The 17,621-nt window shown below is 41.8% G+C and overlaps 2 protein-coding genes across 2 annotated transcripts; both read right to left on the bottom strand.

Moving 5' to 3' along the window:
* Positions 1-2,476: 2,476 nt before the first annotated feature.
* Positions 2,477-4,237, bottom strand: LOC128746028 (uncharacterized). The gene has a single exon (XM_053843080.1). It carries the CDS (start codon positions 4,235-4,237, stop codon positions 2,477-2,479), a length of 1,761 nt encoding a protein of 586 aa, XP_053699055.1.
* A 50-nt stretch (positions 4,238-4,287) lies between these two features.
* LOC128746026 (uncharacterized) lies at positions 4,288-5,172 on the bottom strand. Its single transcript, XM_053843079.1, has one exon. It carries the CDS (start codon positions 5,170-5,172, stop codon positions 4,288-4,290), a length of 885 nt encoding a protein of 294 aa, XP_053699054.1.
* Positions 5,173-17,621: the final 12,449 nt, after the last annotated feature.

The raw sequence follows: 17,621 nt of genomic DNA, 5'->3' as shown, positions 1-17,621 counted from the left end.
GTTTTGAAAAAATAGGTGTTTTTGGATTCCTTTTGCTTTACTTTTCAACTATTTTTTAACATTTGCAGTTTTTTTTCCAAAATAATTTTACTAAGATAATTATTTATTTTATAATATCTGATCTGATCAATCTAATTTGGAAGTTTTAGACAATATTTAGTATAATAAAAATAATACTTTACCATAAAAATTGTGATTCGATAGTACGTACGTTTCGATAATACGTACGCTAAACGATGCGCGGGTGTACGTACTATCGAGGTATACCTGTATATGAATTGAAAGCTGGATTCATATTCCACGTAGCAATATATAAAGATGTTTAAAAAAGGACTATTTGTCATGAAAAATTCCTTTTTTTCGAAAGCGTCACATTCGAGCCTGATTTTTTTCATGTGGGTAAAATGAACATGCAGTGAGGGCAAAATGAACATGTCATCGAAAACTAAAGTTAACATGCAGTTTGGTTAAATTAAACATTATTTTACATTATCATTGTTCTACATAAGCCGTAGGTATTCAACAGGGCTGTTGGAATTAAAATGGGACTCCACAAAGTTAACATAATGTATCTTCGCCACGTTCATACAATGCTTGACTTTTAGCTCGCAGGATTTTCCAGCACTCGGTCATTTTCCGTCATTTTTCGAGAGACTCGATCATTTTTGTTGTTTGAATTGCAATTATTTCGTAGCTGCTGATAAATGGAAAGTAAAACATCATGATACACACTGTTCATTTTGCCCCCATAGTGAAGTGTTTATTTTACCCCCAAAACACAAATTGTTTTCAAGTGTTTATTATAAACAAACAGTTGATAAAAATATTTGGAATTTTCGACAGATCCGCAGGATAGTGATAAGCAAACAACACTAAATGATACCAATAGTCGAAATTTAAATTGTTTCACCAAAATAGCTTATCACAATATCATTTATTTAACATTTATTTACATGTATATATCAACAGACACAGTTGCCCTAATGATAAAAGAGTCGTCTTAATATTAAAATAATTTTTGTGCGTTGCACGTTACGGGACACATGATAGTCGAAAACGGCTGACACTCTGTTGAAAACTTTTTGCAAGCCTATAATTGCACTGTTAGCACCATAGTTAGTTCGTCGGTGCGGTAGACGTAGTGTCGGAACCATCCTTAAAGTTCTGGAGGGGGCGTTTATGTTTATCAACTGGAGGATGTCTGGGCAGTCGATACGGGCTGTTAAAACGTCTGCGACAGTCATTGCACGAGAGGTATCGCGGCGAAGCTGGAGTGTGTCAAGTCGGAGAAGTTGACAACGTTCCTCATAAGGAGTGACCTGCATAGGTTGTCTCCAAGGTAGAAGGCGTAGAGCATAGCGAACGAATCTACGTTGGATATTTTCGATCCGTAAAACAGCGTTGTTGTAGTGTGGATTCCACACTGACGAGCAATATTCGAGAGGAGATCGCACTAATGAGCAGTATAAGGCAGTAAGGCATTGTATGTTTCGGAATTCTCTTGTCATGCGAATAATTAGACCGAGCATTCTAGAGGCTCTAGACACAATGAATGACATGTGCTGTTTATAGGTGAGATGGCAGTCCAGTATTACGCCTAGGTCCTTCACGTGATCGACTCGTGGGATCGGAGTTGAATCGAGGCTGTAATCAAAGTTCAGCGGCTGCAGTTTCCTGGTAAACGTCACTACTGAGCATTTTGATGGGTTGAGTAGCATGCGGTTTAGTGCACACCAATGCGCGAAAATGTCCAGTTGTTTCTGGAGGAGATGGGCATCGCCGATGCAGTTGATTTTCGAGAATAACTTCAAGTCGTCTGCAAACGCCAGTCGCGGGCAGTCGAGCAAGTTATGTACATCATTAAAATAAAGCAAGAAGACCAGCGGACCCAGATGGCTGCCTTGTGCAATCCCAGACGAGGCGGAGAATGGATCCGAGATCTCCTGACCGATCCTCACACGGATAGTTCGTCCTGTCAGATAGGATGTAAACCAGTTCAGCAAGCTCCCACAGAATCCGAGGCGGTCCAGCTTGGCGACGGCAATACGATGGTTGACTTTGTCGAAGGCAGCGGAGAGATCAGTATATATTGCGTCAGTTTGCGAACGTTCAGTGAAGCTATCAGTCACGTAATTAGTGAAACAAAGCAAATTCGTAGTGCAGGATCGCTTTGGGAGGAAACCGTGTTGCTCGTTGGCTAACGTTTGTTGGCAATAGGAGAAGATTGGCTCGATGATTACTAACTCGAACAGCTTCGATACAGCACATAAGGCTGATATTCCCCTGTAGTTATCGACTTTTGTTCGATCTCCCTTTTTGAAAACTGGGAACATATAGGCTTGTTTCCATGCTTCAGGAAAGCGTCCGCTGGCCAGAGATAGGCGAAACAGATGTGAGATTGGTGCAAGCAAACCGGTTATACAGTGTTTTATAAGTGTTGCAGGAATTCCGTCGGGGCCGGGAGAACTCGAATGCTTCATTTTGGCAGTTGCAGAGAGTACAACACGGTCGTCGAAATCAATAGATGAGATTGCGCGACCGGTGGAATAACATTGTTAGCAGCAGTGTCGATTTGACTTGAAGTAAGTGTTTCATTACAAAAGACGCTAGAGAATTTCGTTGCAAAAAGTCTACAGATTGCGGGAGTATTATCTGCCGTCTCCCCGGCAAACTCTAGGGTAGTCGGTAGACTGGATTCTTTACGTTGCTGGTTGACAAATTTCCAAAATCGCTTGGGGTCGGATTTCAGTTTAGCTTCCATACGTCTCGTGTAATTGCGGTGACAGCGGCGACTAAGACGTCTATATGCATGGTTCAAATGTTGATAATGTTCGCGTAGGTGAAGATTCCTGTTCGCGGAAAGTTTCCGGAAAATACCCCTTTTTACAGTTTTTAGTCGACGTAATTCCGGTGTTTGCCATGGAGGATGTTTAGAAGGCGTGCTCCGTGATTTAGGCACAAAGCGCTCGATTAGCTGGTTCATTAGCAAGGAGAATTCGCTGACTGCAATATTAATGTCGTGTTGAAGTAAGACTATCGACCAGTTGAAGTTTTGTAATGCAAGCAAAAGTCCGTTGTAGTCGGCTTGACGGAAATTGTAACTAGATGGAGGAGGTGTTTCGTGGTAGTCAGGTCTTTGAGAGTTGTGGAGGGAGAGAACCAGTGGAGGATGGTGAGGTACGAGCTTGACTAGAGGGACGGGAGCAATCGTCAACCGAGGAGCAGATTCACTGGCGGAAACGAAGCATAAATCTAAACAGCGTCCATTTTCATTCGCGTTGCAGTTGATCTGAATCAGATTTGAGCAGCTGTAGCCGTCGAGCAGGTCGAGAGCGCAGGTGTGAAATGAAGAATGGTCAGGATCCGGGTAGGTAAAGCCGTTCCGAAAGGCGCGCCAGCAAATGTTAGGAAAATTAAAATCGCCGATAATGACTATTTCATCGCGCGGTTTTGCTTTCGCAGCTATCATCAACACTGAATTGAGATGGGACTCGATCAGCGTTTTGTCACGAGTACGATCGGGTGGAATATAAATGGTGCAAAGATATAAGTTACGGTCCTTCAACTTTATAGATACCCAGACTTGCTCAATGTTGTTCCAAGCTACGTCGTTGACTCTGGATGCTTTCAGGCTACGGCGAACAGCAACGAGCACCCCTCCGCCGGTTTTTTTCGAGCTATTGTGAGGACCGCGGTCGCAGCGGAAGCCTTCGTATTCATGTCCCAAGAGTTGAGACTGTAGAGTGCGGTCGTCGAGCCAGGTCTCCGTTAACGCGATGACGTCGTAGAAACCTTCTGAGATGGCGAGAAGATAATCGTCGATGACAGTATTCATCCCGCAGGCATTCTGGTAGTATAACAGCAGTGATTCCTCGGTTGCACTCGACATGCATGAAGTTGATATTGGCCTATCGGGATGAGGAATTTCGGCCGGTGTAGGAGAGGTGACGTTACGGCTGGAACCTTTGGCGACAGTCAGAGAGGAACTAGCTGAAGACTCGACGGGATCTTCCAGGATGCTGTCCACAGTGCGTCTGAAATTTCGACAAACATCAGGGCGAGAGAAGTCGGGAATGCACAGATACTTGCCTGAGATAGCAGGCTGGAAGGCCCCTTCCAAACCACCGGATACAGGGCCGGGATGACTCTGTTGGCAGGATACTATTACATTGTTGCATGCAGGCTCATGAAGAACGGCAGATGGCTTAACTGTATCGTGGCCAGAAGGGGCTTCCATGATGCTTTGCTGCGTGCATCCCGGCGTTGACGATGGTGAGAATGGCTGGCCTATTCGTCTACCTCTATACGATGAGCATGATCTGAGTCCACCGGCGGCATTCTTGATGAGATTTCCTTCGGCGAAATTTTGACAATCCTCGCAGCGTTTTTTGTCCGATAATCCTCAAACAGACGAAAACGTACATTTTCCGGCCATGTTTCGCAGCATAATGCTTTGTCCTTAAATTGTTGGTTGACTCCAATTTTGAAGGACACGAAGTTGAGTGTTGCAGGATCTTTCCCCGTAGGAACCAGCTTCACAACCTTAGGTTGATCTCCAGCATGCAACGCAAGACATTCAGTGACGAGACTAGCGATTTCCTTCTCAGTGGTAGATGGGTGAAATGCAGACAAATATATCCACGCCATGTCCTCATCTTGTTTCCGGTGGAGATTAACAGTTCTAATTGTATGAGCCGCTTTGGTCCCGTAGGTGTTGACAGTCATAGTAGAAGGCGGACTGACAGGATTGCCACTGTTTCCTCGTCGTCGTTTCGGCGTACTCTGCAGACCAGTCGAACGAGTAACATTAGGCCACGGGATCGGGGTAGCGTACGGCGTGTTAGCATTCGGTTTGGCATCAACTTTCGCTGTTAGGGCAGTTAAAGCTGTATGTAACTTATCGATATCGTCTCTCATCGATTGTATTGCTTTTGGCATAAACGATGAACATTTCCCATCAAAATCAGTTAACAGCGCTCGAAAATGACCACTCGAGAATAGTTCAGCACACGGATCACACATCCAGAAAACGTTATTGCCACCAATGCCCAACGCCTCTCGAACAGGATCGTCCACTTTCGCACAAATGACATGGAAGGTAGCACCACAGAATCCTTGGCATACTATACGGTCAGAAGCAGTGACCGTCTTCTTGCAACGGTGACAAGCCATAATATTCGCAACAGGTATGAAATTTGCAATGCAATCCAAATTGAATGCGCCTAACGATATACTTCCGTACGGACTGATGAACCAACGATAGCTTGTATCCGACAGTGGGAGCAGCAGCCGTATGGAGGCTGAATGCGAATGAGTGATAGTTCGTCCCGGACAATAACAACACCACTTGCTCTTCGAACCGGACTAGAAAAATTGTTATTTTGCGGCAGATCTGCGTTTACAGCACAAGACTCGATAACGTCGATGCAGCTGTTGTCGATGTAAAACGGCGAAACACAAATCGGTAAATGACTGCACACTCGGTTACAAAGAAAATTGATAAAAATAGTACACGATACGCAGCAGCGAAACACACTTGACAATGTAAACAATGCAACTCCTAAATGCTTATTTACTAATAGTGGAAATTACCATCGGCGTCAGATTTCTGCAAATATTTTTTACTTTTTCCATTTTTTTCACAATGGAAAGCTTATGATCACCACATATTGTCTCAAACAGCTTGAAATACTTCTAGGAGAAGATACCTATTGATCTGGAACAGATTTAATCGGTTTACTGGGAATTTGGCTGCGTGTTCATTTTACCTCCCCTGTTCATTTTACCCACAGTTCCCCTAACCCGATGAAATTGATGTCCTGAAAGTAGGCCGTATCAAAAAGGGGCACAACCACTCCTTCATGGCGACCAATTCTATCGATTGGTCACTAAAATCTAAACGTAACTGAAGTCCCGTATGAAAACGTAAGTGATGAATTAGGTGATAAATTTAGGTGATAAATGTTGGTCATATTATTATGTGATTTAACCCAATTATTCTTGAAGTGCGCTATACCTAAATTAGTGGTAGACATTTGTTATCTATTTTCATCCAAACTTATGAATGGATAACATAGCCACCGATTCGATTTTGTTTGTTTATCTGTGCTTCATTTGTATTTCTGGCTTGGCAGCAGATCGCTTTTACAATTTCGTATTAATATTTCAATATTAATCATATATTTCAGATGTCTTGAAATTACACATCCCAAGTAACAAATTCAATTTTAAGATGCACTTGAAGAGGTTTCCAGCATTTGCTCCTTAAAACCGATTATAAAACTTGTAATTCTACAAAACTGCGATAAAACAGCCATAAAACCCTTATTGAACTAGGGAGGCCCACACTAAAAAAGGTTCTCAAGAATATTTCCCAAGGTCCTTTTAAAACTTGTAATTCTTATCGATATCTATTTATAGTGACTTTCAAAAGTCGCTTAAAACTAAAAGAAAACCACCACAAGTGTTGATGATTTTATGGTTGTCTTCTTAAAGAACACTTGCAAGACAACATACACTTTTCACAGCCTTGATTTTTTTAAACTGACTGAGAGCTATAAGAGAAAAAAGTATTCACAGATACATATTGCTTTTCCAAAATGGATATAAATAATAAAAATGGTAATAAAAGCAGCTGCTAGGTTGCCCATAAATGAGTTTTTTTCGTGCCATGCTTAGTTTGTCGATGTTTTGTAACATGAAAGTTAGAAAATTTTAACGCGCCGGTTATTTTTGCTAGATCATTGAAAAATTTAATCAATAAAAAAATTCTATAATTTCATGAAGAAGTTGATAACTACCAAATTTTTAACAAATTGCGGCTAAAAGCCTTTTACATGTCCAAATATTAATTTAACACTTACGGAATTGTAATAAACCATATTTTTAAACGTCCATATGCAATTGGTTACAATTTCAAAAGTATTCAAAACAGCCCTGTTCGCCATTTTTCCAATGGTTTTATCTAAATCAACCAGAAAGCGCTTATTAGACTAACATTTCTTGCACAAGACAAAGAAAATTTATCGAAGAGGGCGATAAGAACATCTATGCTTATTGCATTCTTGAAGAAGGCAAGTTACGCTTGAATAAGAATTGTTTGAATTACTTCAGAGCACCAAGTTTTATGCAAGATTACCATTCTAGTATAAAAAAGAAAACGTCAACGAAACGTCGATGTAACGTGTTGTTTGTGCTAGAGATTCATATATGTACTTGCATTGAGCTCAATATTTTTAAAGTATAGCAGTCATGTTGATTATCAATATAAATTGATCTTAAAAATTAAAAATTAATCGTCTGCTTCAACCCCTCGAAGCATTTTTCAAACAAAAACACTGGCTACTAAAGTTTAAAAAATACGAACAACTCTAGAGGAAACCCGCACCGCCGCCGGCAAAACACAATCGAACCAAATTTATCCAATTCATACAAATCTACTAGTGCATCATCACCGGCACCGTCCTTCCCTAGCTTACCCCGACTAACACACCATAGTCCGTTGTTCCTGATATCTTCATTGTTTGGTGACTTCGCTGATCGTTCATATGAAAAAGTTTTCAAAACATTGGACAAATTTTTGCTTAGTTCTCGTTTAAAAGATCCATATTTTTCCAATTTACTCTAGGTTCAAACGCCCATTTTGACAGATTAGTTGTTTGCACTAGAATGTTCTTTCTTAAGAGCATGATTTCTCTTTCAAGAATATACGGTTTCAAGAGAATTTTATGGCAGCATTGTTAAGATAAACCAATCTTACAGAAAATGCCTCAAATTTTTGTCAAAACTATTGTTAAGGAGCGTCGTTTTTGAGCAGAAATCAAGTTTCCTTTAAAACCGCTTATAAGGTGAATCACACTTATTCATAATGCAGTTTTATGGGTGTTTCTTCAAGTTTGCTTCAGTCATTCTTCAGAAATGTTAATCAAATAAGATAAAATTCACTTGAGGAAAAATATTATAAAACCTGATAGACTTTGCGATGCTTTGATAAAACTACTATAAGAAATGAATAAGACCAATTTGCTATTGGATTGTTACTTGGGATTCTTTATAACAGATATGTAATGACCGAACTTTTCCTTATTATCTAACAATTTTAGTAATGTCGACTCCAAAATATCTGCTTGGCCTGCACGTTGATTCTAGTAGTTTTTATTACTACTCTGCAATTTTCCTCTAATCTAACAGCAGGTGACAAAGACTCTGAGAACATTTCAAGTTTCAAAAACGCCGAAAGGGAAGTTTTTTAGGCTTCCGGCTGTGGGTTCACAAAGTACTGTCTGGTCTTCAAATTAACAGCGGTCGAGCATCGTCCAAATGCCAGTGTGAAACGTTTGTATAACATTTCGTGATTCTGCGCAATGTACCACTTCGCAGGAAAAAAATCCAACAATGAGAAACTCGCAACCTGCAGCCTTCTTACCCTGGATCATCTATAGAACGGTTATAGTATTATGAATGTTTTTGAATAGCGTGCTAAGCAAAGCTTGGTAAAGGTTTGGAAAACGCCTTCCACCGATGCTTATTGTGTCCGTTACTATAAAACAGTATGAGTTCTTAGCTTCTTATCCAGCTAGGATACGAGCAACCTTAGTGGAGATTGATTTATCAACCCTCTTTGGAACCAAGAACGTTTGCTGAGGGAGGAGGACACTCATGCGAATGCTGAGTGTTACCACGAGAAAATTGGCAGTGTTGAATGTCAGTTGCCATGCCAAGAGCGGCTTATAACGGTTTGACGTTTCATCAACCACAGTGAGCGTCAACCATAGGAGCGACCTATGACAGTATCTTCCCGTAATAGGCGGCTTAAATCAAGATGGCAGTCCCATCACAAAGTTTGGTAGGGTGGCTAGCTAGGAAATTTCCCTGGGCGTTTCAAAACTTTTTCACTATGCATGAAAATATCAATCCACTAGTAACTACATAAATATAATGTTTATAGCATGAATCTTTGAGATGTTTTAGAATGTTGCAGCGGAAAACTCTCAAACACAAAACTTTTGCGAGAGTTATCGTCGTACCGGCCGAATAAGGGCTTTGTACATTATCAGCTTCGAACGGCAGCTTGATCGAAGCGTTGGCGAAGAACAAAGTAGGCCCGATTTTCCACTTGAATGCGCCGCAGGATCTCTTTACTCGTGTTGTTGTCAACGGTCACCAGTGATGCTAAATACACGAACTCATCTACCATTTCTAGTTCGTCGCCGTCAACGGTTACCATCCCTGTAATGAACGTGTTTATTTCTTTTGAGCTTCTTCCTTTCACGTATTTCTACGACACATTTATATTTAGCCCAATCCTCCTAGGCTCCGCTTTTAGTCTGGCGTAGATTGTCTCTGCTGACGCAAAGATCCTGTTTATGATACAAAGTCATCTGCAAAGTCTGGGAGTTGGCCAAAGTTGGAGAAAATCGTGCCTCTTGTTTCGATACACGCTTGAAGGATTGCCCCCTAAAGAGCGGCGCGCATGAGATACAACACTCGATCCAATATAACTCTGATCAGTAGCGTCAGTTTATCCGGAAAACCGTGATCGTGCATCATCTATCATAGCTGATCTCGATCGACTATATCGTATGCTGCTTTGAAATCAATAAAAATGTGATACGTGGGCACGTTGTACTCCTGACATTTCTGCAACATCTCTCGAACGGTAAAAATATGGTCCCGTGTGCTATCGGTGAGAGCCGGCGTAATAGAATCTGGGGTCGTACCTGGTAGACGACGTTTACCAACGTTGTTCGCGACAGCGAAAAATCCGCTAAAATCCGCCAATCGTATGAAACACGTGCTTTCGAAGATTCGAGAAACATCTCCAAGCTGCCCGCATCTGCTAGCAATGCTAGCAATCGAACATTCTAGACACTTCTTTTTTATGCCAGCAATACATTACGTCGAACCTTCCGGAAGTTTCCCGAGATGAGCAGAATGCAGCTCCATGTGGTATAAATACGGGCGTTTACCGGAATGCGGAAGAAGAAGTATTTCAACCGTCTTAGAGTCAACATCGATTTAACCACCGAGGTAGTAACAACAAGTGATAAGAACTAAGTGAAAGTGCCACATTGTGTAAAATATAGTTGAATAAAACTAGTGTTAAGTAAAAGTGATCTTTTCCCGATATCCGAAAGAATTCCAGTTCGACGTCGTCCCTAGTCGGTAAACCGTTCCAGCTAGGATTCAGTGTTTTGCGTGACCCTTCCACCCTCTCCGGCATCGCCTCTGGACTCTACCCTCTGCAGTGGTATGGCACATTTCCATCCAGTTGTTGTTGCCATAACTTTAGCTCTAACGGCGGTAAGAAGGCACCGCTCACATGTCATCATGTACACTAAATTGTTGCCGGTTTTTAGATTCTTAAGGTGAAAATTTCTGGAAGAAGCCTGCAGAACTCTGGAAGGGGTCTGGCCCCAGGCACCCCATCTAGCTACATCAATACCAATACCAACGATCCCGATATGGGCTTTGTAGTGATAGTCGGAATGCAGGATCGTGAAAGTCGAGCTTACTTCTCCCTTAACAAGACATTAAGATCAAGCAGCATACGCCGCCGCACAAAGCTGACGATGTACAAAACGCTAATTAGATCGGTAGCACCTTACGGACTTGAAACTGTAACTTTGCTTACGAAAGACACACTTGCACTTGCCGTACGAATTACGAGCTGCAAATATTACTTGGAGAGATTCCCATTGTGTACCTGGTGAAAGTCGGGAGACTACGATGGGCCAGCTGTGTCGCAAGTATGCCGGATGACTATGCAGTGAAATCTGTTCTCGACAGGCACCCCACCGGCACCAACAATAGAGGAGCTCAACGTGCTAGATGGCTCGATCAGGTTGAAGTTGACTTGCGGCTGTCGAGACGCTTAGCGAATTAGCTGCGGGAAGCCCAGGACTGTGTACAGTGGAAAGAAATTCGTATTACGGCAAGAGTCATTCCGGCTATATATTGCTAGAAGTAAGAAGTAAATATATGTTTTTTGTAGGTTCAAAGTTCAAATGTTCTTTCAAGATGGGAGATATGGACACAAAAGTGAGTAAGCAATTTATAATTCTATAATACAGACAAGAAGATTCAATGTGGAACGAAAAGCTCATTTCTGCAATGCATTGACATAGTTTCTCTTTGACAAAAATCCATGACTTCATAGTCTAGCTAGCGATTGCACTGTACCATTGAACTAAAACATTTTCCAAAATAAATAAGTTGATCATCGATCCTTTTCCACTTGGTGCTGAAGAAGCCACAAAGGAAACGGCTAACTAATTGTATGAATCTACTACAGAGACTATAAATTACAGAGGCGACAAGGCACTCAAAAACCGTTAAATTTTGAAACAAAACGGAGAGTTACCCTTATTTGTTATGGTACTCTCCGTCATGATTTTAAATTTAGCGGTTTTTGAGTGCCTTGTCGCCTCTGTAATCTATAGTCTCTGTAGTATCTACAGATAAGGTGCTCATTTGGGAAAACCAGTGGTGAATATTTTTCACTGAGGGCTTTAGGGAAAATACACTTGGGCAAATGTTCGAAGAAAAAAACCAATGTACATCCAAATTAAAAATAAACAAAATTATTGCGTTAGCAACTGGAAAATAAATCAGCATATTATCACTGTTTGCCCATCCTGGAAGCAATCTCAATATCCAAAATTAGCGTGAAATATATGCAAACCATACAAATCAGCATAAATTACGTCACACGAAGCTGGTGGTACTGTCCACATGCACCAAAGAAGCTGTATTTATATTCCAATATTTTTGTACGTGCATCCTAAACCCAATTCGTCCATCCTGCAGCGTGCCGAGAGCGAGCCACTGCTGCTGCTGCTGTCCTATAATCTGGATAGCAATAATTCATACAGTTTTATTAGCATTTAATATGCAACCGAGAAGCTGGTGAGCGCTTCTTATCTGGATCAAACTAGCTGCCAAGAGGTGGTGGCCAGTGCCGTGCTCGAACAGCAGGTCGAAGTCGTTGGTTGGGAAGTGTGTGTGTTTGTTTGTTTGTTTGTTTGTTCGTTCCCCGTATGCGAGCGGGGAACATGTTGTGGACAGCACAACGGATGCATTCCGTGCCATTTCCAAAGAGGAGGAGAAGGAGAAGGAGGAGGAGCGACTGTTCGAGTTAGAACCCATTTGGAATTTGGAAAATGTTGAATTTGTGGTGACACTGCTTTGAAATCGAATGCAATACTCGATAAAATGGGTTAGCCCCTTAGGTATGCTTGATACAGACTTTACTAAACAAAATGGAGTCGGAACCAACCAGCGAAATGAACTAGGAACAGAATTAAAAAAATAATTTCCAATATAAGGTATGCCAGCTGGTATATTTTAAGCGGTACAAAGACAATAACTTCCCAGCGTACTCAGTTCCTGGACTGTATTTCAAATACATATATTCATATAGGTGTATGCAGCAGTCGTTACAAAACAAACTTTATTCCCGAATACGATGTGTAACAAAACCATCTCATCTATATGTACATAGTTGAATTATAAAACATACTACAACTGATAGCGAATAAATTACAGTTTTGGTAGCCCGTTAAATTACTTACACTATGCAAACTATTTGTATGCTATTCCGTATTATACCGGGTGTTCCTTTAACCAATTGTAGTTTGATGATCACGTAAAGAAAGCTTATCTACGCAGCCTACCAAAAGGAGCTGTTCGGCAGAAAAAGTCAACAAACAATTTATCGTCGAACATTCCTTTCTATTTTAGCTGGCTCTAGCTCTCTGGGGATATTTTTCCGCCACACTGAACTGGCAGTGGCCAACAAACAAACCGACCAGGAAGAACCGTTTCGCTTGGTGACGTTTTCTGTTGGTTGTGCAATTCAACTCGTTTTCCTTGCTTTTGTTGACAGAACTAAATCCTCCTTTATCAGCAGTTTTGTATTTATAGCGATGATCAGACGAAGCGCCATCCACGAGGCACATAGTTTTGACTCACGAAAACTGCAGCAAAACAACTTTGCTGTTGTGTTTCTGCAAAGCAATGCCATGACTCCGAGGCAGAGTTGGTCAACAACTGCCAAGCCTTTTGAGGACCAGCCGCAGCTAGGTTTCTGGGAGGGAGGAAAGCCCATTGCAATGTGGTGCGATGGCAACGGAAAGGGCGAGCTATCGTCTCTAAATAGCATTAACTCTCACACGACATGACTGCGTCACACACATAGACCAGCTAAACTGGTTTATTCTCGCTATCTGAGCCAGACTCTACCCCCAACGGACTGTGGTAGTAATGGAAAACTACGATGCAGAGGCAAACCTGCTGACCAAGTTAGCACTAGGGACGGAACCTCGGAGCAGCATGCATCGTGGTGCGGGAAAAACAGACCGATGAAGCAATTTTCCCACTACTCTTGCTTCTGGTGCGGTAAGTGTTGTCTTGTGTATTTAGGCTTCACACAGAGCGCTCATAAATAGCCGAGAACGTACATAGATGGACGCACACAGCAGCAATCCATAAACACATCCCGCCGAGCAGTGCAAATCTTGTCGCATACCAACACTGTCGGGATCCGTGTGGCCCCTTTGGGACAACGGCTCGCCAGTCTCTGCATGTGGTCCTCATACGAACCGGGTCCATTCGGTGGCCAATGGCCTCGGTTATGCCCGAAAGACTGCCGTGTCATATCTGCTTCCTAGTGCAGCGGATGCTTTCTCATATCTCTCCGTGAGCTTCGTGTTGCTGCAGTCAGCTGCGATTTTCACTTACAGTTGCAGTTCTATTTAATTTTGATAAGCTATTAGGTAATCTAATAAGATACTAGTAATTTAGTATTAATTTTAGTGAGCAGTAAAACTACTGAAAAGCGTTCAAACGACTGCTATCTGGTGTTCTAACTGGTATCCCAGAATTCAAACGAGAAACTAGATGAAAAATCAATATTATTATTGCTAGACTGAAATATTCATTATCTATTAAGAGAAAGGATACGGCTCCACGATGCTTCAATATACACCACATGTTGAGCAATTAAATCTTATCCACAGTCTTCACCTCTACTCGGTATGAGTAGGGAAAACATTAATGTTAAGATTTGATCTTTTCTGCTATCAACAAAAGGCTGCTCTATTAGTCAGTACCATGGGATTTGCGTTGCATGCCTATACTCAGAGTAGTAGAACTCATCTAACAATGAATTATATCAACGATATATAGCCCCATAACTTAGTAAATATATGTCTTTGTGTACTACAACAATAGTTTTATTACAAACTACCGACGCCTCCATTAAACACACGTTTCGATGGATATTTGGTCATCTCTTAGAACTGGATACATATGCACGATTGCACGTGGGAAGCGATGCGGCAGAATATGAAAATAGATTAGTTTTTAATCTAGTTGTTATAAATTTTTTAATTTTTTTTAGTTTTTTATTTATTATTTTATTTTAATTAATTTTTTAATTATTTTTCAATAGACAGGAGTGATAAAAGAATGGTTAGTGATGTAAATAATATTCTGGTTGGTGAACGGCTGAAATATGCGTAATACAGACCCCATAGTAGTCCTGAACCTCTAATCCAGCAACTCCTAGCCCGTAGATCCGGTAACCAACCTCGGTGGAAACAAAAGTCGTATACTGACAGAGAAGGAGGCACTGTCTTTTCTCAGCACTATAAGATGGCAGCCCTATCACGAAACTCGACAGCTCTAGGGCCAAGCTGTCGAGTTTCGTGATAGGACTGCCATCTTATAGTGCTGAGAAAAGGCAACCTACCTAAATCTAACACACCACGAACAATTAATGAAATTTGGCCTGAAACTTTCGGCGTGAACAAAGGCGACGAAATAAGGACATGGAATGGATACTTGGTTGACACCTGGATCTGCAAATCGCTAAACTTCGTGCGTGGCGACAGGGTGCTACTCGATCAGTTACAACCCCGAGAATTCGGCAGGAGATCTGCCACAAAGGTGTCACAAGGTGTAGATGATCCGTGGCGGTAAAGCCCAATTTTACCAGAGCGATAGAGTGACCAAAAAGTTGTGTGTAGTTGTGCACTATGGTCAAAAGGTTTAGGTGTGTACATTATTTTATCACCAAACCAATGCAATTGGAGCTGTTTAAATTCGAACTTCCTTCCGTTGGCAATCAACGATTAGACAAAAAAAGGTAACCGTATTACCTTTGAAAAAGGCCAAAACCAAAGGCCAAAACGTCAGGCAGTATAAAAAGCCGTTTTCAATATAAAACTGACTGGAAAGCCGAAAATCCGCAATACAATATATGTACTTCAGTTATTTTTGACGTAGGACTACGTCTTACGGCAAGTTTTGAGATAGGGTGTCATTCCAAAAAATCGAAAAATGCGAGCGTCACGAAAAATGAAAGGTTTTGAGCGCTAATAGCTCAGCGGTTTTCCGATCGATTTTCAATATTCTTACACCAATTGATCGGAAAATCTTCTAAGAATTGACCCAAATAAAGAAAAGTATGGATTCTTAATGTTGAACTATTGAAAAATTGAAAATAATGAACCTATGTTTTACCAGAATTCTCGCTTCGTGATTGGTTGGAACATTCTTCACGATGATCTAAACCTATACCAATTTGATATCTGTGCTTGGGAAGTAAGCCAAAACAAGTGACAAAGTTCCCCCATTCCAACAAGATTTCTTAACACCGCAGTTAAACGTAGACCATTTTGATGTCCTTGCTTGGGAAGTACGCCAGAAAGAGTGACAAAGCCCCCTCGTGCCAAAAGATTTCTTACGAACGCGATTAAACCTAGTCTAATTTGATGTCTGTGTTAGGGAAATGTGCCAGAAAAAATGACATAAGTTCACTGTCCCAACAGATCGCAAATTCTTTACTGCGAGACTATTAAACCTAGGCGAATTTGATATCTGTGTTGGAAAAATGTGCTACAGCTGTAGTGTTCGGTTATAATACGACTCGGTATGAAAACGCATGCTGCCGTTTCATTAGAAGTGTAGTGAAAAGATGTGCTGTTGATAAAATAGGATAGAATTGGTAAAATCCCTTCAACGTGGGGAACCATGGGTAATAAAAACAATCTTTAATTGCAGTAAGGTAACAGGAAAGCAATAGTTTGTGTGCTTGATTTTGTTAAATTGTTTTCAAATGCACAGTCTTTTGAGTATTGAACGTATGCAATGTTACTACTTTGATAAATGTTACCTACAACGCATGTAGCATGTATATTTGTTGCATATAGCATGTATACATGAAGAATCGAATGATTACAAGCATGAATACATGCTACTATCACTACAAAGAGACTCACGTAGTCCTGCGTCACCTATATATGCGGTCGTGTCTTGTACACAACCCCTCTGATTTTTTTTTGTTTAATTCCTTCTATAATAGGGATCTCATACACTGACCAATAAACCCTTGAACCAAATCAACCGTGCTCTCATCGACGGCCGGTTTTTTCTCCGAACATCTTCAACGTACGCTCCCTACGGAGTGCGGTCATCGACTCGAAGCAGTACGTGTGCGCACAAAACTACCAATATGGTTTATCAGTCGCGATAAAGCCGCACTCCTCGGTTAAACATTTGGCAATTAGACAAATCGTAGGATACCGAAAACTACACGCGCTTACTGAATGAAGCTCTAGCTTCCTCTGTGGAGTTAGATGCTTCGAACCTAAAAGACAGATGGAGCAGGATACGCTCGGCCGTCAATGAGCCCGCAACCGCGATGCTAGGTGAAGAAATCACGAGCGCACGAAATGATTGATTTGAAGGAGGATGCCAATAAGCGACCAGGCCAGGAGTCGCATGGAGCGAACCAGGCCAGGAGTCGCATGCTCACTGCGGCAACGCGTCAAAACAGAGAGAGATACAGAGAGACTAGAGCTGCGGAAAAAAGAATCCATCGTCTAAAGAAACGCGAGTACGAGGAGCACGTGCTCGCCGGCGCAGAGGAGCGATACGCCAGCAACGACACACGGAGTTTCTATAAAACGGTGAGATGCAGGAATTTTGCCATGCCTGTGATGTGCAATGATAGTGCTGGCAACCTGCTTACCGACAAAACGGCGGTAGCAGCCAGGTGGAAGGAGCACTTCCAGACACTATTGAATGGAGAGGTAAATGCGGAGATCAGCAGGGACAGGATAGAAATTGTAAGCGATGGTCAAGCTATGGAGCCACCAACACAGGGGGAGGTTAAGAAGGCAATCAGTGAGCAGAAAAACGGTAAGGCTGCTGAGAAGGACGGTATCTCGGCTGAACTTCTAAAAGCGGGGAGCGAGCGGCTGTACGAAGCAATCCACCGGATCATTGTCAGGATCTGGGAGAAAGAACAAATGCCGGAGGAGTGGTTGGATGGCCTCATTTGCCCAATTTTCAAAAATCGGGACATCGAATGGAGTGTAAAAACTATCGAGGAATTACATTGCTTAATTCTGCCTACAAGGTACGTTCCCGTATCCTATTCTGCAGACTGAGACCGATAGCGGAGTCCTTCGCCGACGAGTACCAAGCTGGTGGTTTTCGTGAGGCTCGCTCCACGGCGGATCAGATGTTTACCATGCGCCAGTTGCTAGACAAGTTCCGGGAGTACAACTTGCAGACACACCATCTGTTTGTGGACTTTAAAGCGGCGTACGATT

This window comes from Sabethes cyaneus, chromosome 1 (assembly GCF_943734655.1).
Source record: "Sabethes cyaneus chromosome 1, idSabCyanKW18_F2, whole genome shotgun sequence".
NCBI classification, from domain to species: Eukaryota; Metazoa; Arthropoda; class Insecta; order Diptera; family Culicidae; genus Sabethes; species Sabethes cyaneus.
Note: the sequence above shows the minus strand (reverse complement) of the source record. Positions and strands in the feature narration are given on the sequence as shown.